At 35.3% G+C, this 27,639-nt stretch overlaps 1 protein-coding gene across 7 annotated transcripts in view; it reads left to right on the top strand.

The window, feature by feature from the left end:
* Positions 1-27,639, top strand: part of LOC145293051 (uncharacterized) — a 194,114-nt gene that overhangs the window by 57,093 nt on the left and 109,382 nt on the right. For 5 of the 7 annotated variants that reach the window (XM_080139389.1, XM_080139371.1, XM_080139400.1 and 2 more), the window contains exons 5-6: positions 17,509-17,558; positions 24,983-25,004. In XM_080139389.1, the coding sequence (XP_079995515.1) occupies positions 17,509-17,558; positions 24,983-25,004 (72 nt within the window). Of the gene's footprint in view, positions 1-3,724; positions 3,821-17,508; positions 17,559-24,982; positions 25,005-27,639 lie in introns of those variants that run through there. The other 2 variants (XM_080139411.1, XM_080139418.1) reach the window with 2 other exon arrangements.

Below are 27,639 nucleotides of genomic sequence, written 5' to 3'. Positions count from 1 at the left end.
GGTCGTGTCATCAGCATAGATGTCAACGAATGATTTAAGTATGTGTTTAGGGAGGTCATTGATGTAGATCAGGAAGAGAGTTGGGCCCAGGATTGACCCCTGAGGGACTCCAGCATTTATATTGCAGGCCTCCGATTTTTGTCCATCTACCACTACTCTTATGAGCCTATCGGAGAGAAATGATTTAATGATTGAGAAAACATTTCCAGTTATACCGTAGCTGGAAATCTTGTGAAGTAGACCCTTATACCATACCTTATCGAAGGCCTTTGATATGTCGAGAGCAATTGCCCTAGAAAGGAAGCCTTTGTCAAGAGATTCACTAATCCTGTGGGATATAACCGTCAGCACATCTGCGGTAGATCTTGCAGAGCGGAAACCATATTGTGTGTCACTAAGAAGGTTATTCCTGCTGAGGTGGTTGACTATTTCTCTATTTAATATGGATTCCAGCAACTTACTCATAACACACAGGAGACTTATTGGTCTGTATTGAGAGGGAGATGACTTATCACCTGAATTCTTAAATACAGGGCAAACTGATGAGGTTTTCCAGGGAGTCGGAAAGCACTTCTCCTTAAGGAAGCGCTTAAATAGTTTCGTAAGTATGGGAGCAAGTTCTGGTTGAAGCTTTTTTAACACTATAATTGGGATGCCATCAGGGCCAGTTGCTTTATTGTTTTGGGTTCAAATGAAGTTATTTAGTTAGATCCGTGTCCAAAGAACCTATACCTAAAATTTCAAGTGTTTAGACCCAAAATTGTCGGAGAAAAATGGTAGAGTTCTCAAAGGTCAAATCGTTGAACTTTGACCCTTTAACAGCAAAATTTCTGACCGAAACAGATCACAAGATTTTCCAAAATCTCAGTACACTGTATATCAAATATCGAGTCTGTAGACTAAAAATTGGCAGAGTTATTGCGTAGGGAAATGTACACAGACACACAGACACACACACACACACAGCCACACAGACACGTTTACGTTTATAGATATACTAGCATGGGCGTCCGGCGTTGCCCGGGTGTTTGGAGGTGTATGCTGAGCAAAAAAAAAAAAAGAAACGGCCAATTTTTTAAAAATTTAACTCCTTTTATGACTCCTTCACATTTATTGTTTTGGTTCAAATCAAGTTATTAATTTAGATCCATGTCCAAAGAACTTATATCTAAAATTTCAATTGTTTAGACCAAAATTGTCGGAGGAGTATGGTAGAGTGCTCAAAGGTGAAATTGTTGAAATTTGACCTCTTAATAGCCAAATTTCTGGCCGAAAACCAATCACATAGATTTTCCCAAATCTCAGTACCCTGTATATCAAATTTCGAGTCTGTAGACTAAAAATTGACAGAGTTATTGCGTAGGGAAATGTACACACAGACAGACAGACACACACACACACATACACAGACACGTTCACTTTTATAGATAGATAGATAGATAGATAGATAGATAGATAGATAGATAGACTAGCATTTCAGCCCGGCCTTGTTCGGGTGTTTGGAGATATGTGTTGAGCAAAAAAACAAAGCTTGCCTTTCTCTGAATACCCTTTATGTAAAATTTTAAATGTTTAGACCAGAAATTGTCTGAGTAATTCGGTAGAGACCGCAGATGTCAAATGTTTTTAACTTTGACTCCTATTATGACCCCTTAACATTTATGGATTTGAGCTCAAATCAAGTATTAAGTTAGACCCATGTCCAAGGAACCTATATCTAAAATTTCAATTGTTTAGACTCAATATTGTCGGAGGAGTTTGGTAGAGTTCTCAAAGGTCAAATCGTTGAACTTTGACCCGTTAACAGCCAAATTTCTGGCCGAAAACGGATAACAACGATTATCCCAACTCTGAGTACCCTGTATATCAAATTTCGAGTCTGTAGACTAAAAATTGACAGAGTTATTGCATAGAGAAACTTACACACACAGACACACGCAGACAAGTTCACTTTTATATATATATATATATATATATATATATATATATATAGACTAGCCTTTCAGCCCGGCGTTGCCCGGGTGTTTGGAAGTTTATGTTGAGGAAGAAAAAAAAGCGGTCAATTTTTTTAACTTTAACCCCTATTATGGCCCCTTAACATTTATTGTTTTGGGCCCAAATCAAGTTATTAAGTTAGATCTATACCAGGGAACCTATATCTAAGATTTCAAGTGATTAGACACAAAATTGTCGGAGGATATTTGTAGAGTTCTCAAAGGTCACATCGTTGAACTTTGACCTTTTAACAGCCAAATTTCTGGCCGAAAACTGATCAGAAAGATTTTCCCAAATCTCAGTACCCTGTATATCAAATTTCGCGTCTGTAGACGTAAAATTGACAAAGTTATTGCTTAGGGAAATGTACACAGACAGACACACAGACAAACAGATACACAGACACGTTCACTTTCATAGATATATAGACTGGCATTTCAGCTCGGCGTTGCCCGGGTGTTTGGATGTGTGTGTTGAGCAAAAATAAAAAACGGTGGTAGTGGGAAAGCAGGCTCGAACCCGTAACGCGAAGCAGGAAAAGAACGGGAAAAAAATCTGTTGTAATTGCCGTTACGACCACCGCCAAACCGGAAATGACGTAGGTTTTAATTAACGCTAGACAATCGAAAGGAGAGGATGACTTAAAAAAATATCGGTGAAAAAAGCGACCCCCTGTAGAAAAGTGCCCAGTTGAAGGTGAAGATATTAATGTTTTTAGCCAATTTTTTGGAATTTGTCGTCTGAAATGTCGAACTTCAAAACGATACTGATCTTGTAAAAATCCGTCGCCTCTGTCGAAAGTTTTAGGCAGATATGCAAACATGCAAACATACATACATATATACATACATACATTTATATATTGGTAACTAAAAATTTTCCACCCAAACCGATTAAAAAGCTTTCCCTATCTCTGTATTCCCTTTATGTAAAGTTTCAGATATTGTCTGAGTAATTAGGTAGAAACCGCAGAGAAGTTTAGTAGAGTTTTCAAAGATCAAATCGTTGAACTTTGACCCCTTAACAGCTAAATCACGTCGACTTTCCCAAATCTCAGTACCCTGTATATTAAATTTTGAGTCTGTAGACAGAGTTATTGCGTAGGGAAATGTACACAGACACAGACACAGACACTGCCAATTGTTTGCCAAAATATTTCGACAGAGGCGACGATCACTATCGTTTTGAAGCTCGACTTTTCCGACGACAAATAACGAAAAATTTGCTTAAAACATTAATTTCTTCACCCTCAACTGGGCCCTTTTCTACAACGAGGAGCCGCTTTTTTTCGCCGATATTTTCGAAAGTCATCTCCTCTTTTCGATTGTCTAGCCTTAATTTAAACCTTAGTCACTTTCGGTTTGGCGGTGGTCGTAACAGCAAAGACGTTACGTTTTTCCCGTTCTTTTCCTCCTTTGCGGTACGGGTTCGAGCCTGCCTTCCTTTGACCACTTTTTTTTTTTTTTGCTGAACACACACCTCCAAACAACCGGCCAACGCCGGACACCCATGCTAGTATTCAATAAACGAATAGCAGGAAAGTCTTGTTTCTGCGTTAAAAATGAATAAACATTTAAATTCATTTATTTACTTTTTAAAAATTGCATTTAGAAAAAAAGAAAAGGGACTTGCACACACACAAAATATATATATATGTGTGTGTGTGTGTGTGTGTGTGTGTGTGTGTGTGTGTGTGTGTGTGTGTGTGTGTGTGTGTGTGTGAGAGAGAGAGAGAGAGAAAGAAAGAAGAGGGTGAGCAAACACGTAATTGAAATAAATGTGAAAGTAAAATTCACTTGAGGAAAAAACTAAGACGTTATTGTTAGTAAGTCTGTGTTTTTGTTTAATTTTCTATTTAAATTATCCATACTGAGTTGTTTATTAATTGATATTCGCTTTTTTTATCATAAAATCCATCAGGTTGTATAACCAAAATATTGTATTAATACGCAAATTTGTTTAGTTTTATTCTCAATTTTTTTTTTTTTTTTTTTTTTGCCCGCTATGGTCAATCCCAAGGAAAAGAAAAATTATTGCGGATAATAAATTTATTCAATTATTTTTCTACATTTTAGAAGATTAAACCGTGATAAATATTGATAGCAATTAATTTAAAAATAAATAAAAGCTGCAATCGAAAAAATATATAAAAATTCACATTTTAAAAACTTTTACCTGTACAGGTATTTATACTCGCCTTCAAAGAAAGTCGTCGCCCCTCCCTTTTTGTAAGTTGGATTTTTAGCTTTTTTTATTTTATTATTATTCACTTGTCAGCACAATAAGTCGACATAAAATACAATGAGAATCGTATTCATTTTTTTTTTTTTTTTTTTTTTAGCAGATGCGACTTTTATGTCAACAATCACGAAATCATGTCATGGTTTTTTATAAAACAGAAGTGCGTAAAAAATTAAAGCTCTAAAAAAATGAGATCAAAATTGCTTCTTTTTTATTTTAAGAAAATAAAATTATTTTTTTAACGCCCCCGCTACATCACTCTCCTAAAAAATGGGATTCTACTGTTTCAGACTATTGCGTGTGAACACACTGAAAAAAAAAAACTTAGCAAAAAGAAAAAGAAGCAAAATCTTTTTTTTCTTTTAATTTAGAATGTGGTATCAGTTTTGTAAATATATTTAACGAAAATGATCCCAGTTTAGAACCATTCGTGTGTTTTAGTGTGTTTTTGATGAGGGCCTGAATTTTTAGGTGGTTACGTGTGATTTTACATGAGTTTTAGGGGACTTTGTCATTCAGACTTAGGGTTAGTGGCAAGGTAGGTGTATCAGAAATTTGGAGGAAATTTTGACACTCCTAACAGAAAACTGTGAATAAAATATTTAAAAAAAACTCGTAATTTCTCTTTTTAAAGTGGGTTGTTTATTTTCTGTGTGGAATATACTTCCAAAATAAACTATTAAAGTTGTTTAAAAATAATAGAAATATTATTTTTTTTAAAAAGTGTTTACTAAATGCCGGCGTACCTTCATGCAGCCATTTTTACGTCATAAAATCAATAGAAGTTTACGAATTAAATATTAAAAAAAAATCTATCAAAATTTTTCTATTGGTTCAATTTTTACGATATTTTCAGGATCAATGTGAAATTTTATGCTCTTTCCAATAAACCAAATATAATATTTTAGAGAAAAGTTTCTTTTCAAATTCACATCCTCCATTTTGAAATGTCTATTAAAATTTTAATAATTAATTTATGTGCCAAAGTTTTATATATCACAAATTGAAGATAAAAGATCAACAAAGAAAATATTTAAATTAAACAAAAAAGAATAGTTAAAAAAAAAACACTTTGATTTTTTTTAAATGAAAGCTTATGTTATACTTACATTGTCAAGTAAATACGTGACGCTGACGGCAAATATTTATATTTCATTGAATGTTTTCTTTTTTTAGATATAAAAAAAAAATTAGTCGATAAAGAAGTATTAAAATATATCAATCAAAAACTCGTGTATTTCATTAAAAGAATTTTTTCAAAATCGACGAAGCGGATTTTTTGTTCTTGGGGAAAAACTTATAAGTGAATGTGCGTTTCCTTTTTAAATACGGAGGATGAAAAATACTAATTTGGTTAACACACACAATAAAAAAGAGACATTATTTATATCCCTTGGACTCATCCGTATTTCATAAATTTCGTTGTGAAAATGTGATTTTCTACGACCATCGCTTTAAAAAATCCTTTTATTTAAAAAATACATGGAATTTAAAATATCAATATGGATAAATTCTTAACAATTAAGGATGGAACTTCACATTTAATAATATATTTTTTAAGTAAGTGATTTTTTGGCATTTATACATACATATATTTATAAGCAAGTCAAAATATATCGATTTTCTTTATATTTTTTAAAGAAAACCGCTTTAAAAAACAATTATTGCATAAAATTTTGGTCTTTGCTCCTTTAATTGAAAAGAAAAATAGTGTTTGAATTACATTTTTCAAGTAGTTATAAACTTCGAAAAATAGTAAGTTAAATTATTAAAGTTCTGATCTTCATTTTTAATGGCCACTTTCTGATACACCTAGTGGCGAGTTTATAACTAGTTTTAATAACTATTCAGCATGAAAAATTTTCCTCTAAAACGCATAGAATTTATCTCCTATGAGAATTATTGGGGAGAGTCAATTGCCCTGAAATGCTCGCATGTTCCAGAAAAGTACGACTATTTTACGTTAAATTTATATACAAAACTGATACGACACTCAAAATTTTAAAATCATTTTTATACGGGGTAACCCACGCCCCCCCCCACCTCCGAAAAACAAAAAGATTTTTAACAATGCAAAAAATGTCAAGAGTGATGAAAGAAAGCTGTTTTTTTTTCTAGTAATTGAAACCTTAAAACATGACATTTAAGAAACAATGATGGAATTTTAATTTTTGAATTACAAAAATCATTTATCGTCTGATCTAAAATCCCATACGCATGTAAAATTAAAAAAAAAAAAAATCTGTTAAAGTTATGTACATTTGCGCATGAGTAGAAATAACATGTTTAGTCGAATTACGTCTTCCAGGTTCCAATGATGTTTTTTTTTAATTTTTACCCTTTTCTAGCTATTTTCAGAATAAAAACAAAACTGGATTCGTTCCATAGGTCTAAATCGTTTATATATCAAGTTTAAAGTCTGTAGACCAAGAATTGACAGAGTAGTTTGATAGAGTCCGTTCTTCACAGACAGACACAAACACTTTGAGATATATATATATATATATATATATATATATATATATATATGTGTGTGTGTGTGTGTGTGTGTGTGTGTGTATCAAAGTGTATATATATGGCTTGAGGTAGTTGCCTGTCTAGCCGCACTGATGAGCTGTGAAACAGCGAAACAGTACTGTATGTGGATGACTATATATATATATATATATATATATATATATATATATATATATATATATATAATTACAAGAAACATTCTCTGCCATCAATAGCAATGGCCAGTAACTCTCTATCTGAGAGCACATCTTTCAAACTGCTTGGACACAGGAAACATGAGTTGGAACAATTACATTGAAAACATTGCCAGGGCCGCTGCAAAGAAGGTAGGTTCTCTCTAACGTGCTAGAAAACTATTGACACCTGAAAGTATCCTGTACCTTTATAAGGCCACCATTCGTCCATGTATGGAGTATTGCTGTCACATTTGGGCTGGTACATCTGCTGCTAGTATCTCGCGCCTTGACAAGGTTCAAAAGGGAGTCGCCAATCTGATAGGCCCTGAACTGGCATCTATGCTTCAGTCTCTGTCCTATCGACGAAACGTTGCATCCCTCTGCCTGTTCTACAAGCATTTTAATGGTGAATGCTCTGACGAACTGCAGACACTTGTGCCCCCACGACGTAAATACCCCGACAAACCCGACAAGACAAGTAGAGATCCCTAGATGCAAGAGTGCCTTTTACTCCAGTAGTTTATTCCCCAGAACCGCTAGACTCTGGAATTCCATTCCAGGTCCCTGCTTCCCCAACTGTACTGACATGCAGAAGTTCAAGTGTAACGTGAACCGACATCTTGCTGCCCAAATCCCTACATAGTGCCCCAGTAGTTGCTGCCCCTGATAGTAGCCCCCTACACCAAAGTGGCAATGTGCCTTGTTTGGGGTGAAAATGTAATTAAAAAAAAAATAAATATATATATATATATATATATATATATATATATATATATATATATAATACTCAACTGAGAAGGTTACCTATAGGAAGACCGAAATTTTGCTTGTTATTGATTTGAAAATAAGTCGTGTCAGTTATAAGTCTATTAATTTTTATACAAGTGTCTGGAGGAAATGGTAAGTTAATGTTTGATTTTTTTTTTAGATGTTTATAAAGTAAATTTAAACATTTTTTTTTAATGGGGCATTAGTATATAATAATGTAATAATGTTATATCTAAGCTGTGTATAGTTTTGCTATGTATATTAATGTTTTTTATTGTTACATGATAAGGGCTGTCCCCTTTTCATGTAAGTATAAAAATAAAGAGATTTAGTTAAAATGAAAATGAAATAGAATAGACGAAATTCGAATCTCGTAATTTGGATTTAGAAATAGATTACGAGAGAGAATTAGCAAATGGAATGTAAAAAAACATTGTTTAGCTTAGATATCAAATAGTTTCAAGAAAAGAATGTGCGTTGTCAATTCTGTTATGAAAACTTCAATTGAGGAATGCAACTACAAGATAATTTAATAAACATGTTTTTAACATATTAGAAATATAGGTTACTGGGAATATAGGTTAAAATTCCTTTTGTAAACAAAGGGAAAAGTTTTGGACACGCATTTCCAGAACACGTGAAAGAAGACACATGTTTTGACATGTGTATGACGTCATGGAAAATGGGAAGTTCTCGATCTAGTTAGAAAACTTTAGAGTTAAGCAAGGAGAGACTGGGGAAGAAACTGAGAGAGAGTTTGAGGGCGACAGACGATAGTCTGCAGTTGGGATTCGAACGTCTAGAAGCGAGACGGTCACTTTTGAAACTTAATATGTGAAGCTTTGAATTCTTGACTCAGAAACCACGACCGGTCGGGAGAAGAAATAAACCCATCATGTGTTTTTATAAACGTCGTCTTTGTGTTGTAATTCTACCAAAAGGTAAAGTGAAAATTGTTATTATATGTCTTGTATATCACGTGTTTCAAAATGTCTTTACATACACGTTTCGACCTTACATATATACAATGTGAACTCTGCATCTCATATTACACATCTAAGTATGAACATTTTTAGTATATATGAATATCGCATGATAACACGAACAATCTCTCTCTAAGACTCGTAAAACTCACTTTTAACAATGAATAAAAACAACAATAACAATAATAATAAGACTATTATATAAAACACAATTTGGTGCCCGTTGACCAATTTGCATCAACGATGCAATACCGAACCTGGGGTAAATACAATAAATACAATTTGGAGACAGAAGCGACCAGACCACCCAGCAAGGGTGGGTTTAAAAAAAAAAAAGAAAAACTTCAGTTACCACGGAAAAATAAAAAAAAGAAACACAACGTTTTAAAAGGGTCCAAGATAATTTAATAAATAAATAAATAAATAATACCACAGAAAAAAATTACACAATCACAGAAATGCGAACAAAAAGAAAATAAATTGAACACACACGCACACAGAAAACTAAAGTTTACAAGAAAATATTAAAAAAAGAAAAAAAAGGCCGATATGCCGTAATGAATGATAAAAGAGATACGGTCAGTTCAAAAAACAACCCACGAATATTTCATTCATTAATAAAATAAAAAAAAGAGAAAAATTGTTGTATTCGGATAATATGTTTTGAATACGCATGCACACAAATAGAAAATAGGGCAGTGTGTCATTCATAAAAATGTGTGTTAATGTCTGAATTGTTTAGAGAAACTGTCAATCATAATAAATAACAATTTAGAGTCAAAAGTCGAAAGTACATTTAAAATTCTCGAGTATTAAAAGGAAGAATGAATAAATAAATAAATAAAATAAAATACAATATAGCAAAAAAGAAGGATGCAGAAATGAAAATCAAATTGTGAATAATTTTCGGCTTTTTAGTGTGTTTTAATTGTTCTGGTCTTTGAAAAATGAGACAATTTTGTGTTTTGTGTTAACGTCCTTTTGAAATGTATAATGTAACGAATTTTTTTGTTTGTTTTGTTGCAAAATGTTTAAATGTATTAAGGTATTTTCTTTTGAAAATGTGTTGATGTTGAACCATATTGTAATGTAAATGTTGTTTTCACAGCAAGAATTCAAAGTTATCAGTAAATATACATTAGATTTAAACAGTCTAGGAGAAAATAACACTAGTTAAGACGTATGGTTGGCTTACAGATTCAGTTAGAATTTTAGAAGGGGGACAAGAATTAAAATTACGTAAACGGGTATTTAGAGAGTTTTTAGATGTGATAAGCCGTAAGAAAGGTGTTTTTTTAGCATTTGGTTTTTGTTTTGCTTTTTTAGAGATCCTATGATTTTTTTTTCCAAGAAAAGTGACTTGGTAGGGATTGATAAGCACAAGATGTGCCCCTATTCGAAAAATTTGGGAACATGTGTTAATTAAGTGCTTAAAATAAGCTGGTTGCACGTAACGACTCCAAGCAAGTGGTAAGACTTGGCTTAAATAATAAACAGGCGTTGGAAAGAATACGAAAATTCTTAAGGGGACCAGTAAACCGATGATAGGTAGTTCCGAGGCAATCACATATAGCTTAATGAAGTAAGAAACAGGCAAAAAATATGCCGTAGATTACGTAAGAAAGATATAACCTTGTATTTTTTTAGAGACGTATGAATGTGGGATATATCTGCTGGATCTTGGAAGCTCTGGTTAGAGAAAAGAAAAATCACAAAAAATCGGGCAATTAGATAGAATTTAGTGCGCAATTAAGGTGTTGAAGCGCAAAAGGTGTTAGTTAGTTAGGGGTGATATTTCTAAATCCTCGTCGAAGTTTCAAGAATCCAAGCAAGGAAATCCGATTGAATCCGTATGAGAGAAAAAAGGTATATCTTGATAGTTAAAGCCAACCAAGAAGATTGGTTATGAGCTTTGGTATGTCCCGTATAAGATAGTTATAGAATAAAAAACAAAGTCATACTTGATAAGACTAACCATGCGGAACGAGACGATCAGGACACTTTTGGGACGAAGGGAGTCGTTCATTTCGAGGGAGGTGGAAACTTCTAGTCTGTGTCATATGGGTGGCTGGAAAGTAGCTGATGTGAATCATAGGTAAAGACCCTACACCCAAAACGTAAATGCCAAGAAGATCAGAAAGGTTCTGATCTAATAAAAATATAATAATTGTGAAGTCGGCCGAGGAGGGCTGACTGAAAGAGATTTTTTTAGCCTGATCTTTCCTAGTGTGTGGTTGTGTAAATGTAGAAAAAAAATGTACTAAATTTAAAAATACATACATTTTTTTTGTGAAATATGGAAGGGAGGGATGTTACATGATCAGGGCTGTCCCCTTTTCATGTAAGTATAAAAATAAAGAGATTTAGTTAAAATGAAAATGAAATAGAATAGACGAAATTCGAATCTCGTAATTTGGGTTTAGAAATAGATTACGAGAGAGAATTAGCAAATGGAATGAAAAAAAAAACATTGTTTAGAGATAAAATAGTTTCAAGGAAAGAATGTGCGTTGTCAATTCTATTATGAAAACTTCAATTGAGGAATGCAACTAAAAGATAATTTAATAAACATGTTTTTAACATATTGGAAATATAGGTTACTGGGAATATAGGTTAAAATTCCTTTTGTAAACAAAGGGAAAAGTTTTGGACACGCATTTCCAGAACACATGAAAGAAGACACATGTTTTGACATGTGTATGACGTCATGGAAAATGGGAAGTTCTCGATCTAGTTAGAAAACTTTAGAGTTAAGCAAGGAGAGACGGGGGAGAAACTGAGAGAGAGTTTGAGGGCGACAGACGATAGTCTGCAGTTGGGATTCGAACGTCTAGAAGCGAGACGGTCACTTTTGAAACTTAATATGTGAAGCTTTGAATTCTTGTACTCAGAAACCACGACCGGTCGGGAGAAGAAATAAACCCATCATGTGTTTTTATAAACGTCGTCTTTGTGTTGTAATTCTACCAAAAGGTAAAGTGAAAATTGTTATTATATGTCTTGTATATCATGTGTTTCAAAATGTCTTTACATACACGTCTCGACATCTCATATCTACACTAAGACTGTCTCGACACTGTTTCATCACTCAAAGAGCTTCTACACTTCTAAGTATGAACATTTTATATATACTGAATTTCTCTTACAACATCTCTCCCTAAGACACAACGACAAACTCTCTCTTAATAAAACTCTTTTAATAAGACTCCTAAATATAACATTATCTTGTTGAGTAAATCTCCGGAGGTCTTTATGTGGGAGATGCTGATAGTGTCGAGTAATGGAGTCAAGAAGTTGGATATGGCCTGTGCAATTTTGTGTGTTGATATTATGGGGTGCATAGGGATATCCGATTTGTGAGTTTCAATGTATGAAATCTTAGTTTTGTTGATTTTTTTATAAGTATTTTAAAAGATTTGTTGAGAGTCTCATTACTTTTATTTACTGTATTGAAATCAGTGTTGGTATGTCTGCCTACAGTGGGGAAACTTTCTCCAGATATGTCTTTTTTCATTATAACTATATCACCACTTTTATGCTCTTGTTATTCGCTAGGTGTTTCAATGTATCTATTTATCTCTTTGGTAGTACAGTTTCATAGAGCTGAGTAGCTGCGACTGAAATAAAAACCCCATATGAAACCTTTTTTTAAAATCCGTGTGTTCATGTTTTTAGTTATTTAAAATTGTGTCGGTAGTAATATTCGAATGTATGCCAGTTGAGAATTTTAGTGCAAAACTGAGGGCTTCAATTTCGATGTTTGAGAGTTCTTTAGTGGTAAGATTTTGTATTAGATCCGAGCGTCCTATGGTTCTCCATTTGTTGTGATTAATTTTGTAAGTTTATTCTCCAGTTTAAAACAATGGCGGGTGTTGAATCTTTCAACTGATTTATTTATATTTATAAAAGATTTGTGTATCGTCGTGTGATTCTGTTGTAGTCTATAGCTAATGCTCGGGCTTCATGGAATAAATAGGAACTTTGTTGTTTTAAAAGATTCACTGAAGAAAATAAGTATTTTTTTAATACAATCCGGGAAAATATCGTGTGAATAATTCAAATATTTAAATGTACTTTTGGGTATAATTTTTTCTAGTATACATTTAAGCAAAAGCGTTATGTTGTTGTAGGAGTTGTGGCAGCGATTAATATCTGTTTGTATTTTCGCAATTTCTGCTTAAACATTTGCATTTGGTGTTTTATATATATATATATATATATATATATATATAGTTTGGTGTTTTATATATATATATATATATATATATATATATACATATATATATGACATATGCTATATATATAAAAGTGAAAGTGCCTGTCTGTGTGTCTTTGTGTGTACAGTACCCTACGCAATAACTCTGTCAATTTTAAGTCTACCGATTCGAAATTTGATATACAGGGTACTGAGATTTGGGAAAATCGATGTGATTGGTTTTCGGCCAGAAATTTTGCTGTTAAGGGGTCAAAGTTTAACGATTTGATCTTTGAGAACTCTACCAGACTTCTCCGACAATTTTGGTTCTATATACTTTAAATTTTAGATATAGGTTACTTGGACATGGATCTAACTTAATAACTTGACTTGAGCACAAACCAATAAATGTTAAGGGGTCATAATAGGGGTCAAATTAAAAAAAATTACCTTTTTTTTTGCTCAGCATACACCTCCAAACACCCGGGCAACGCCGGGCCGAAATGCTAGTATATAATAAAACTAACAATAGGGAAGGAAAATTATTTGGTTCACTCCTTTCTATAACCTTATGGTTTAAACTAACATAGGAAAAGAAATTACCAATCTTATAAAAATACATTTTCTACCAGAGAAGATCTTCCATAAAATATTTAACAAAGCCACTCTCAAATTAAGTTATAGTTGTAGCGATAACCTTGAAAAAATCATCAAAAACATTAATATTAAATAGCAACCAAGAGACAAATATATCTGAACTCAACAACACTAGAACCTGTAATTGTTTAAACAAACCTGAATGCCCATTTGAACGCAATTGTTTAGTCAAATCCATAGTATACAAAGTAACCACCACAACTGAGGAAAATCCTCATATAAGTAAATACTATATTGGCATGGCTGATAACACTTTCAAAGAAAGGTTCTCCGATGATAAATGTTCATTTAACAACTCAAAATATAAGAACAGAATCTCACTTGTAACATGCTATGGAAATTTAAAAGAAACAGAATTTAACACCAGTTGTCAAATGGGACATTCTCAGGAAAACAAGCACTTACAAATCCCTTAACTCACCGTGCTACCTTTGCCTAATCGAAAAACTATTTATTTCCAGATTTAAAGAAAGAGATAAGCTTCTTAATAAGAAAAATGAAACCACTATTAACCGTTTAAGTTTGGCAATGGTACACATGTGCGCTCTTCTATGGAGAGGTCCGCAGCTAGTTTGTCTTGAATTACTGCTAGTGCCTCACTAGTTGGGACTTTAGTGAACAGGCTAAGAGAGGGGGGATCATCGCCCCCTATGGGATGAAGTAAAAATAATAAACAGAGAGACCCACTGGAAAGTGAGAAAACTTAAAGAAACAGCTCACATGCTCGGACATAACAACCTACTGAGCAAACCAAGCATAGAGCTGAATGCAATTTGGACACCTCTGATAGAGAAAGAAAACCTTGAATAACAACATAGGTTTAACATTAACAAAAACCAACTAAGAATTGTCCTAGTGACATATGGCCGAGTGGTCCTAGACGTTGTATCAAAGTTTACAGTTACCCAAAGGTGCTGAGTTCAATCCTGAACGAAGGCAGTGAAAAAGTAACATTGAAAAACAGAGAATCAGCAACTATGTCCCAAAGCCTAGCTGGAGTCCGAACACGGTACCCCCGTAATAATAATAATAAAGGGTTGGGTTCGAGACTCCTAACAAACCGTTCACCTGATGAAGGCCGGGGGGCAAAACGGCCGAAACGTTGTGACAATAACAACCAAGATGAGGAAGTCAGTCCGACAATCTCAATCAATGAAATATGGTGTCATTGAATAAGTTCTTTAGATTCTCACACACTTCTGCACTTTTCAGCTTAGAAGTAGCGTTTTGGCATTTTAATTTCACTGATCTTTTTCCTGATTCGCATCTTGATCTTTGCTCGAAGAAGTTTGTAGTCAGTGCCACACTCGCATAACTGTACACATATCTTGAAGATCACATCTCTATGTGATGATATAGTCCAGAATATACCCATGTTTGGACCTAGGGTGTATCAATGTTGCTTTGTGAATACGTGTTTATTAGTGGAAGGTGTTGTACACTGCTAGTCCAAACTTTGTGCATAGCTGAAGGAAAAGAATACCATTATCATTAGTTTTACCAAGTCGATACGTCCATAAAGTATCCCAGGTTTCAACTTATACTGAAATAACTGATGCTTATACTTATATGTTTCAACTTATACTGAAATAACTGATGCAACCTGAGACACATGATGAGATCACAAACCCCACAAGGTTGTTATGGCTGCTTACGATATTTGTGCGAATTGAAACACCTACACCTTCCCTTTTGGTGCCTTTAGGCTTGCCCTTTCAAAAGAATGCATATCCGGCACTTCTTTCACTTAATTGATCTTCTTCACTGAGACGAGTTTCAAATAGAGCAACAATGTCCACATTGTACCTTGACGGTTCCCTTGCCACAATTTCAGAAATGCTTCATTCTGGGAGAGCAGAATCCTCTCGACAAAAAACTGTCCTCACATTCCATGCTGCCATGTTCATCTTCACTCTTTCTTTTATATAAACTTTATTTTTTCTATGATTTTCCCCTGTAAATTTTGAACAGTCATCATCTGCAGATAGCTGATCAGCTTCAGATTAAACAGATGATGTTTAGGTCTTTTATTAGAGCCTTCCATGCATTTGTTGAGCAGTGTTATCCCTGAAAACAGCTGCTCATTCGCAAAAGGCTCCACTTAAGCTTGTTCCTGTCCAACAAAACTAGCAACGATGTTAAGATAAGCTTTAAGCCGCCCATGTGTGGATTTGAGACTGCATACTTCCAACTTGTTAGGGCTGTATGCATCGCCACGGGACTTTTGGAGAGATATCTGTACATGAAAGCTAGCAATAATACATGCTTCTACTACACACATATCACCCTCTGAGATTCAACAGTTATAATCCATGACAAGAGTAAGATAAATGGTAACTGTACTAGCCGCAGTTGAAGATATATCGCAAACACTAGATGGGTTGTCAGATTATCGTGCACCAGATGTCTACTTGGTATTTCTGGTTCCCGCAGTATGGTTACCCCCTAGAACATCAGAAGGAGGCTAACAGGTGATGTTACACCTTACCCAAGGGTGGCCTGGAAATGTACAGGCAGCGGTATCCATCTCCCTGAGGTATTACATACACCCACATGCTCATATATATATATATATATATATATATATATATATATACTTTTTATTAGTTTTTATATAAGCAGTAATATGTTGCTATACAGTCATAAGCAGGTTTCCTTCAGCTAGTTATTAGTAATTAGAGACCTCTTCAAGCGATACAGCTTATACGAAGGTAAAGTTGCTTTCGTTTGGAGGAAAAGTGGCGCCGACTATATTTCAGCAGGTAATGGACGTACTACTGAATGGTCTAGAGTTTACGACGTCCTATCTTGATACTATTTACATAATTAGTAAAACTACAGAGCAACTTAAAGCGTACATGCATTAAATTTTCCAAAGAATATAAGATTACGATTCCAAACTAAAAAAAGGGGGGGTGAATTCTTTATGTCACAAATTAAATATCTGGGACGAATAATAGACAAAAATGATAAAAGACCCGACCCAAAGAAAGAAAGCAGGTGCAATAAAGAATATGGCAGGGGCAAAAATATTTTTTTTCGTTCAACTTATGCAGAGTCGATCTAGAACGTGCTGCCGATATTTTCGTATGAGATTTGAGTTCTTTTCTGTTGGCTAATGCTGGGTATTGTTGTCGAAGTCATTATTATATTAGATATTAAAATTGATGAAATTGATTGAAAATATGTTTTTAAACAACACTGACGTAAATCATTGCATAGAAAGATTTATATATGTGTCTTATATTTAAAAGATCTACCAATGACAAAAATGAGAGAAAACTGATTTTACTTTATGCATAAGATTGAAAATACTTAAATAAAAAAATGATTTACATATTAATACGATAGTGTGTGTTATTTTGTGTGTCACGCTTACATCTTTTTCTTCCGAGTGACGGTCGTTTTATTGTTATGACCTTCTATGTCTTGTAATAAATAATTTTACCAAAGAATTCTTTATAAGTTTTGGTTTTGGTTTCGATTCAAGCTGATGCCCCCAAGTCATATGGATATTTTTTTTTTCATTTTGGAAAGCGCAACTTTGTAATATATAAGTATCGATAGAAAATTGACTCTATAATAATATATACGAAATCTGCAAGAATTAAAATATTATATTAAAGCATATTTTACGACCGGGCTACGCCGGGCGTCACTGCTAGCTTATATAAATACTTTTGCAGTTTTAACGAAAGCGCTACAATAATATCAGGGCGTCTACATTTACACTGAACATCCATAGAATGTCAACATCAATATAGAGTCCGCTGTGGAATTTCTACAGACCCTGCTAGTATAGTTTAATGCTCTAGCCAATATCGTGTTTAGAAAATAAAATAACAAAACAAATTAAAATGAAGGAGACAATAATTTTAAACCCCCCTTCTCTCTCTCTCTCTCTCTCTCTCTCTCTCTCTCTCTCTCTCTCTCTCTCTCTGTTTTTAGTAATGAGTGCATTTTTATCTTCTTTCAGCTAACATGGTTTTCATCAAAGAGACAACGGTTTTTATCATCGTAGCAACAGTAAGTATTTGGGTTAATGGCTACAGTTAAACCCTTTGGAATTAGATATGGCGACTTCAAATCCTGTATGATATATTGTAATCATTTGTGGACTAATACCCCCTCCCACAAAAATAGTTGATATTCCAAAAGCATACACTCGAATCAATGTTTCGTTTAAAATAGCAGACTTCCCTTCAGTCTCAAGGAAAAACGGATAACCCTTGTAAAGTTATTTTCGCGTATGGTTTATTGTGAAACAAGAGCAGCAACATCCCTTAACAACACCTCTCCTAGAAAAAATGCTAATACATGCAGAGAACGTCTGGTAATTTTAATTGGTCACTCTTTCAATACTGACTAAACTCAACATTGTTTAACTTCAGTGATCTAACGGGAATCGATATGTCAAGGTTATTATGGAGTATATAGTTTTAAATGGATATTACAGTGACACTATATTGGCTCACTGAAGCACTCAGTTGTATTTTGTGCGATTTTGGGTTGCTGTACGTGTCACAGTTGCTTTTCAAGACATCTGCACCCACGTTGTGAATTTAAATTCGGAAAACTATAATATGGACTCTACTGGTCCAAACTAAGTGCAAATGAGTGTCTTATCGACATTCCTTCTCTGCTTTTATCAGAGAACGTGCTGTTTTAATTGTCTTCATTCAAGCAAAAAGAAATGAGTCTACGAGATGAAAAGAATGACTTAACATAAATTGAACAAGATAATTGTGTATTTTTTAATATACTCTCATTCTTCGTATACCAGTCATCGGTGTTAAAATATTTCATCAACAAATTACGGATACATTATCCCCGCAACCTTCTCTGCCTGCTATCAGTTGCAATACTAATTACTCTACAAAGGGAGATAAAAGCTGTCACTCAAAAACATCACAGCCACTTCATTCACTATCCTTCAACGTCTAGGCACGAATCGAGGGCTTAAATTTTACAAGTCGACAGAGAAAGTCTGTTTCGTTGGAGAAGCTTTCAACGTGTCAACTACAAGTGTTCACTACTGTTGACCGTTGAACCGCTGCATTCATCGATCACGGTTATTTAAAACATGGCTTAAAACTGCTCTTTGACATACGATACGAAACACAATCTCCAAAGTTAAGACGGTTTGTGGAAAACATTATGACGAGATTTCTACATCGCTGATTTTTAAAAATGTTGATTAATTTAATTTTACTCATTCTGTCACATTTTGGTTTGGCGTTAAAAATAATGGTTTATACATTAAAAACTGGCAAATTTCCGATAAAATGGGAAAATTGGAAATTGTTCTTTTTTTTTTTATTACATTTTCACCCCAAACAAGGCAAATTGCCACTTTGGTGTAGGGGGCTACTATCAGGGGCAACAACTACTGGGGTACTATGTAGGGATTTGGGCAGCAAGGTGTCGGTTCACGTTACACTTGAACTTCTGCACGTCAGTACTGTTGGGGAAGCAGGGACCTGGAATGGAATTCCAGAGTCTTGCGGTTCTGGGGAAGAAACTATTGGAGTAAAAAGATCTTTTACATCTAGGGACCTCTACAGTGTGGGGGTGGGATCTAGTAGCCTGTCGGGTTTGTCGAGGGTGCTCGCGTCGTGGGGGCACAAGTGATTGCAGTTCGTCAGAGCATTCACCACTAAAATACTTGTAGAAAAGGCAGAGGAATGCAACATTTCGTCGATGGGACAGAGGCTGAAGCTTAGATGCCAGTTCAGGGCCTATCAGGTTTGCGACTCTCTTTTGAACCTTGTCAAGGAGCGAGAGACTAGTAGCAGATGCACCAGCCCAGATGTGGCAGCAATACTCCAGACATGGGCGAATGGTGGCCTTATAGAGGTACAGGATACTTTCGGGTGTTAGTAGTTTTCTAGCACGGTAGAGAGAGCCTACCTTTCTTGCAGCGGCCCTGGCAATGCCTTCAATGTAATTGTTCCAACTCATGTTTCCTGTGAACGTTAGGCCAAGGAGTTTGAAAGATGGACTCTCAGATAAAGAGTCGTTGGCCATTGCTATGGGTGGTAGAGAGGGTTTCTTGTAATTATTGAATGAAACTAGTTTAGTCTTGGCAGCATTGAATGCGACCAACCACTTTTGTCCCCATTCCACTACAGATTGGAGGTCTTCCTCTAGTGTTTCTGCCATTTCTTTAGAAATGTGTTCATTCGTCTTCCTGTCGTGTCTGCCATAGAGTGTAGTGTCATCAGCATATATACCCATCTCAGAGGCAATGTTGTCGGGGAGGTCATTTATGAATATCAGGAACAATAGAGGTCCAAGGATAGAACCCTGGGGCACTCCCGCATTTATATCATATTGTTTAGATGTGCGACCGTCGAGGACTACCTGGATTTTTCTCTTATCTAAGAAGGATTTAATTATGTTAAGTATTCTACCAGTGATACCGTATGATCTGATTTTACTGAGGAGACCCTCATGCCATACCCTGTCAAAAGCCTTAGATATATCTAGAGCTACCGCTCTGCCTTCCCCCGCTTTGTCCAGTGAATGGTATATACGTTCAGAGATCACAGTGAGAATGTCTGCTGTGGAACGGGGTCGTCTAAATCCATATTGTTTGTCAGTCAGTAGTTTAGCATCTGTAAGATGATGGACTAGAGCATGGTTAATTATGGTCTCAAATATTTTGGCAAAAAGTGGGAGGAGGCTAATGGGGCGATAATTTGATGGGTCTGTCCTTTCGCCAGAATTCTTGAATACTGGTACAACAGAAGCAGTTTTCCAACAGCCCGGAAAGCAAGCTTCATTAAGACATTTGTTGTAGAGTTTGGAGAGAACTGGAGCTACTTCGGCTGAGCACTTTTTTAATAGCACAGCTGGGATAAGATTGGGTCCACATGCTTTTGAGGTGTCAAGGTTTTTTATGATAGCATGCACCTGAGCAGGGGTGGTTTTCAGATCGTCTAGTGTGGCGTCTGTCCGCATAGGAAAGTCAGGTAGGGGGTGGTTGGAAGGGTCCAGTGTGGAGTTTGAGGCAAACCGACTGGCAAGCATGTTAGCCTTGTCGGTTGCTGAGGAGACAACCTCGTGATTGTTGGTTAGTGGGGGAATTGTTGATTGCCCATTATTTACTACACTGTTGTAGATTTTCCAGAAGTCTCGAGTTCCTAGTTTTTGTGCTTCGATGTGCTTTTTAGTGGTTTCCGTAAATTCTCTCTTAGCTGTCGCTATTTCTTTCTTAACGTTATTTCTAGCTTCTATATACTTCAGTCTGTTTGAACTGGACTTATGTCGGTTAAACCTACGGTATGCATGCTGCTTTTGAGTAATGGCAGTTGCACAAGTCGACGTAAACCATTGGGGAGAGTGGGGCTTACTATAAAATTTCCGCATGGGAACATGCGCTTCGATTGCAGTTTTGAACCAGTCACTGGTCTCGTTTGCACATTGTTCAGCAGGGAGAGAGAAAATATTTTTCCATGGAGCATCTCTAATTAGTTCCCTGATGGCTTCCCAGTCAGCCTTATTATAATATCTCGTTGTTTTGAGCACTGGCTCTTCAGTTTTGGGTCTAGAGTTTAGGGCGATTTCAACCATTATCACTGCATGGTCAGCGTTCCCGAGTGGGCTGTGGGCCTTCGTTATGCAGTCATCGGGAACTGTGATCAAAAACAGATCTAGAAATGATGCGTGTTGTTCTTCCTGGTCAGGGAAACGGGTTGGAAACGTAACAATTTGTGATAGGGAGTGAGATATAGCGAAGCTATGGGTTGTGCTGCCCGCTGCATCTGTGTGAGTAGAGAATCCAAGCCAGTTTTTGTGGTGGACATTAAAGTCACCAAACACATGTATTTGTGCGCTAGTGTCGAGGGACAGTGCCGTGTCTATGCTGTCAGATACTTTGTTTATTATGGAGCAGTCCTGAGTCGAGGGAGAGCGGTAGAGAAAATAATAGTAGCTAATATTGTGTTGCACGTTTAGTCTAAAGCACATAAAGGCTTGATCATCTGTTTCTAGGTTTGTTTCAAGGGAAGGGTATTACGAATGTTCTAAAAATATTAAGGAAAATATCTCATGAAAAAAAAACCTTTAAGGTAACTAATTTTTTCATCTCCTATCCTTATTCTTTGCAAATGTATAGTCATAGACCCTGATTGCATGATGGTCGTGCAGAAGACAGAATAATGTTAAATCACTCTGATGTGTAACTTTTAAAGCGTGCAAACGAATCTTTCGGCTACAAGGGAAAAAAAACCTGGACCCAAGTTTTTCATGATATTTTATAGTCGCCATTTCCGGAAATTATTGTTGTTTTTTTTTTCTTTCATTTAAAGCATATTTTTCGTATAGGTCTTTCTCGTTTTTCATTTAACCAAATTTAAACATGTGTTATTGTCTTAATATTCTTTTCACGTTTTAATTACGAGGGTTGTTCCAAAAGTAAAGCTGTTTTTTTTAACTTAAAAACTAAAACATTGAATAGCTATGAAGACGGGGGTGATACTATCAAAACTACCGATCTTCGGGTCAAGATCAAAGTGTAGTATCTGTTCTTCAGATGCTATACTTCAATTTCTTGTTCTCTGTCAGTGGAGGAGAAATTCTTCACGACTGAGACAATTTTTATTTTTGTTCCTTTTCTCCACGTTAAAAAACGACCCTGGTGTCTAACTCTGCCCCGTGGGGAGCCATTGTAAATAGGAACTACCGACCTTTTGTGCTCTAGAATTTATTTTTCGACATAGTCACCACAATTTCCAATGCACTTTGCCAGCCTCTGGTTACCTCGGTCGTAAAAGTCCGGAGCGCGCTTTGTCACACACATCTTTGTCGCCACTCTGAAATCGACGAACTCATCTCCTAACTATGCTGACATCAACTGCATCGGCTTCGTAAATGTTTAACAAGCGTCGGTGAACCTTGATCAGTTCAATTTTTTTCTGCGTGAATGAATTCAATAACGCATTGCTGCTTCTGAAGCACGTCCATAACAGCGGTTATTTTCTTAGAGTCTCACATCGTTTATATCTGCAACAGAGAGATGAAACTTTCAGATCATGAATGCATAAGTTCAGTCATCATAACAATGTAATTTGCAATCCCCTATGATCCATCCGCGCGTAATAAAAATAGGGGGTATTACTTTTGGGACTCCTCTCGCAATATAATTTACTAGCTGGCCGCCTGGTTTTGCCCGCTTGTATAATGCGCTTAAACATGATACTTTAATTTATGCAAATTGTGTATGTATTTTTATAGAATCAATCCTCTATTGATTATTATATATTACAAGGAATAATTTGCCCGGTGGACTAATTCGCAAAATAAAAAAAAATGAAAAAAAAAAACAATAATGATAATGCCGTTCATCAAATTCTGTCTGCATTTGTTTTCAATGTCACGTCAGCTGATATTTGGGCTTGCCGATTTAAAAAAAAACAACAGTCTTTCTTCTTTTATAGAGAAAAAGAAGAATTTTTACAGGGTAATATTTTACGTTGCACCGACCAGTGTTACACCGCTGTAACGTAAAATACTCCTCTGTGAAAAATCATTTTATCTATAAAAGAAGAAAGATTTTTTTCGATTTTCGATACTTATCGGGTGAATTTCTGTACAAAACATATCTAAGAACACTGCCAGACATATAAATTACCTTTGTGTGAAATTTGCAAAAGATAAGCTCAGCTGTTTCGGAACCTATGAGGAAGGAACTCACACACACATACGCACAAAGATTATTATATATGCTTTCCGTATATAAAGACTATCTGGTCGTGCAATACGCTTAAACATGATATTTTAATTTATGCAGATTGCGTATGTATTATTATAGAATGAATCCTCTATTGAACAGTATATATTACAAGGAATAATTTGCCCGGTGAACTAATTTGCAAAAAATAAATAAATAAAATAATAAAATAATAATGATAATATCGTTCATCAAATTCCGTTTGTGTTTGTTTACAATATCACGCCAGCTGATATTTAGGCGTGACAATTAATGCCCTGGAAACGTCACTTCAGATTAATATGTAAACAAAGAAATAATTTGCGATGATTTTAAATGGTACCACTTCGTTTATCTTAAATGTAACTCATTAATAAGAAAAAATTAAAATAAAATGGCGAGGTACAACCGGACTTGAACAAGGGATCATTCTATCTGTAGTCGAATGTTCTACTACTGAGCTATATCTCCAGATGACAAAAAATTTGTTTGTTGATTTTTTAAAGAGGAAATGATTCACTGAGATTTTATTATTTCACTTGGCCGATGTAACGTAAAATATTCCCCCTGTAAAAATTCTTTTTTTTTTTTTATATATCTATCTATAAGAGAGAAAGATTATTTTTAAGATCGGATTTTTTCTATTTTCGGAAATGATTTGCTGGGATTTTATTTCCCTTTGCCGGTGTAATGTAAAATATTACCCTGTAAAAATCCTTTTTATCTAAAACGTTTTTGTGACTTAACATTTTTAAATGAATTTTTCTTTAAAAATCGATTTAATTGGAATATTTTTTCATGCGACTGAGTAATACAGTATTGGCTCTATTATCATAATACTGCCCTCTCATGAATTACCTTGTCCATTTTAAAAAAAAAAGAAATGATCTCTGGTATAATAACGATAAAACAAAGACAGGCTCACAACGTCTCTTCTGTGGGAGAGAGGTTGCAGAGTAGAGAAAAGGGAATCCCCACTAAGCCACGAAGTCTATTTTGTACTCTGTCAAGGCAGGATAGGCTGTTTTTAGCAGCTCCTGCCCAGATATGGCAGCAGTATTCCATCCTTGGACGTACTTGGCTTTTATATAGATAGAGAATTGCATCAGTAGTGAGATATCTTCTGGAGCGGTAGAAGGATCCCACCATCTTTCCAGCGTCCCTGGCAACAGACTTGATGTACGTGTTCCATTTCAGATCAGGGGTAAAGGTCAAGCCCAGAAGCTTGTCAAAACATGGAGCCTCCCCAAGACGAGAACCATCCATTTCAATTGATGCCAGATGGGGATCAGAGCGTTGATGATGTAAAGATAGAAGTTTGGTTTTAGATGCATTAAAAGTAACCAGTCACCTCTTCCCCCATTGTACCATGCGCTCAAGATAAGAGGAGAGAGAGAATTAGAGAGAACTTTGTCATTTACGGCCTTTGATGTGTTGCCATAGATGGTCGTGTCATCAGCATAGATGTCAACGAATGATTTAAGTATGTGTTTTGGGAGATCATTGATGTAGATCAGGAAGAGTGTTGGGCACAGGATGGACCCCTTGGGGACTCTAGCATTAATACTGTGGGCATCTGATTTCTGCCCATCAATCACTACTCTTATGAACTACATGAAGAAGAGTAACAACTTTTGTAATTATTAATGCACACATTGTTCACTTTAATTTTCTATTAACTTTATTTAATTATTTGTTACGTATTTTATTTATTTATTTTTCATCCTTTTTTTTTCAGTTGATGTTTGTTATTGCACTAGGTAAGTTGATTTTCTCGATATTCTTTATTAGGAATCTATAAAATATACAAATAGAATTAACCTTTTCCTATTATGCTGAATCTGAGTGACGTAAAATATGACGCCATGCGATTTTTTTAATATGAATCTTAGTCCAATAAATCCGGTAGCACCTTCCATTTTACAAAGAAAAGGGTTCATAGCCTGTTATCATAGACTACATCACTTATTAATCAATAGTGAGGCGACTGTGTAAAATTTTCTACTTAGCTATGACTACAGTACCCGTACTGGAATTGAGTCAATGCAGAGTTATGTGTCCTTATCCGGCTTGACAAATGAAATAGATAAGGCAACCTCCTGTTTCGAATATATTGGATAGTGTTGTGTTATGTTAATGCAGTCTTTTAATTTACCAATTAGAAAATTTAAACTGAACCAAAACCATATTTAAAACCGAGTATTAATAAAACGCCGATTCCGCAATAAACTTAACCTTGTACCACATTTTGCTTTTGTTTGAAGGCAGATAAGTTGTAATATACCTTAGAAAAAACGAATCCCAATGATGGGTGGGTTTTATAAAAATATTGGTACTCCTGCAGTATTTTACCCACCGATTTCACGATCTTAGCCGAGCGTTGATCGACATCCGTCGGAAAACGCCGGAACATGGCGAGCGGTACGATACTCTATCAGCCAATCAGGGCGCTTCAAACGAACGCGCAGCAGACGAATGATTTTCATTGAAATTACACACATAGCGTTTCATTTCAGTTATTTTATTGTTCAAAGTAAAAATACACAGCCTTTCATTTCAGCTATTTAATTTAGCGATATCAAATCGCGGAAGGCTACCCGGTTGGGAAGGAGCTTCTTTCCACATCCTCTGAAAACCCTTTGCTCCCTACTTTGCCTCTACAGTCAGTAGAAAATCTTCCAGTCGGAACTAAAGATAAACAGTAATTGTTGTCCCCCCCCCTACAAACATTACTGAAAAAAAAAAAAAAAACATTGTTGTTACTGTTTAATAACGTTTTGTTACAAAAACAAAAAAAAAAAAACATTGAAGTGTTTATTACTGTTGCTTACCCCCCCCCCCAAAAAAAAGCTATCGGAAAACAAAATGAACCAAAAAAAAAATATTCAACAAAATAAATTTATTTTACTTTAAAAAAACTTACGGTAAGTGTTTGTGATTTATTTTATCCAAATTTTTTGTATTAATTTTTTCCATTTTGTTGTGTGTGTGTAATATCTTTTCCTTGTAATGTTGTTGCTATTCACATACTTTTAGCGTTCTTGCACCGTAGCTCCGAATTCTCGGCTTTCGTCGGCGTTAACGCCGAAAGCGTTCGTCAACGCTCGGCTAAGATCGTGAAATCGGTGGGTAAAATACTGCAGGAGTACCAAAATATTGATTAGGTATGGCGTTAGGGTCATCAAATAATCTAAATAGAAAGTAAATAGTTGATTAATGAGGTTAATCATGTGACAGAGGTAAATGCTTTAAAGCTAGTTGCTGCCAGAATGTACACCTATAGACAGCATTGTGTTTGTTGTGGCGACTGTGTAGAGACGTTGATGAATGATTACACAGACCTGTAAAAAGAGAGTTCATAGATGTGTGTCGAAGTTAGTAGAAGCGTGTGTCTATGTATGGACGGGGAAAAGAGATTAGACAGTTATGTGAAAGAAGAGTTCATGAATGTGAGGTTGAAGTTATCGTTTGGCGATAGCCACAATAGATTCTTTGTCTTCTCGTCTTAGTCGAACCCCGAGCCTGAAGGCTTGGGTAAGTTGTATAGCGTCACAAGAGAGTAGTTGGGAATTGTTCCGTGCCACGTAGAGATGTCTTCATTTCTACATTTTGGCGACCCCGACGTGATGACGAACATGCAACGTTCGTCGATACCTACTATACATTTTGGTGACCCTGGAATTCGTAGTCTTTGACGGCTTTGTTGATGATCTTTGTTTTTCTTATCCCCTTTTAAAAAATATCAATACTGATAACACTTCAATATTTTTCCTTTCATAAAGTACAAAAAATACAGTACATTTTAAACGAATCCTCGTTACTAAAAAAGAACACGTTCCAACAACCAGTCACATTTTTTCTAGAAACACTAAAACATTTTCAAACGCAAAAAATAGCCGAAAAACAATTTAACTGAACACATTTTCACTGAAAATGATGCAGCACGTTCAACTGGATACGTTTCACCAAGAAAAAAAAAAAAAGAAAAACAACGATTTTTTTTCAACGGACGTTTTTTAATTGAAAAACAGCAGCACCAAATATTGATAAAAACCAAAAACTTTCTTCTTCAAAAGAGTGAGCTCATTTTCGTGTACGAAAACATTCGCTGAAATCTGAACAAACGGCGCCGTATTATAACGAAGCTCCTCGAAAAAGGGGCTCAACAGAAAAGACCGCATACTATCCCACTTAGGATTAACAATAAAAAAAAACAGGCACAATAGGAAGCGAAACATTATTTCGTTCCCAGTTTCCATCAACATTAAGACAAGCGTGGGACACATATTCCTGAAAATACTCGGCGAGAACATTCCACCACAGCCTAATCTACACAAATTTCTTAATAAACAAAAAACAATGAAAATTAGCTACTCCACCACCACATACATAAAG

The sequence above is a fragment of the Euprymna scolopes genome, chromosome 2, assembly GCF_053919585.1.
Source record: "Euprymna scolopes isolate OS-2025 chromosome 2, ASM5391958v1, whole genome shotgun sequence".
Taxonomy (NCBI): domain Eukaryota; kingdom Metazoa; phylum Mollusca; class Cephalopoda; order Sepiida; family Sepiolidae; genus Euprymna; species Euprymna scolopes.
The sequence above is the reverse complement of the archived record's forward strand: the minus strand, read 5'-3'. Positions and strand labels throughout refer to the sequence as shown.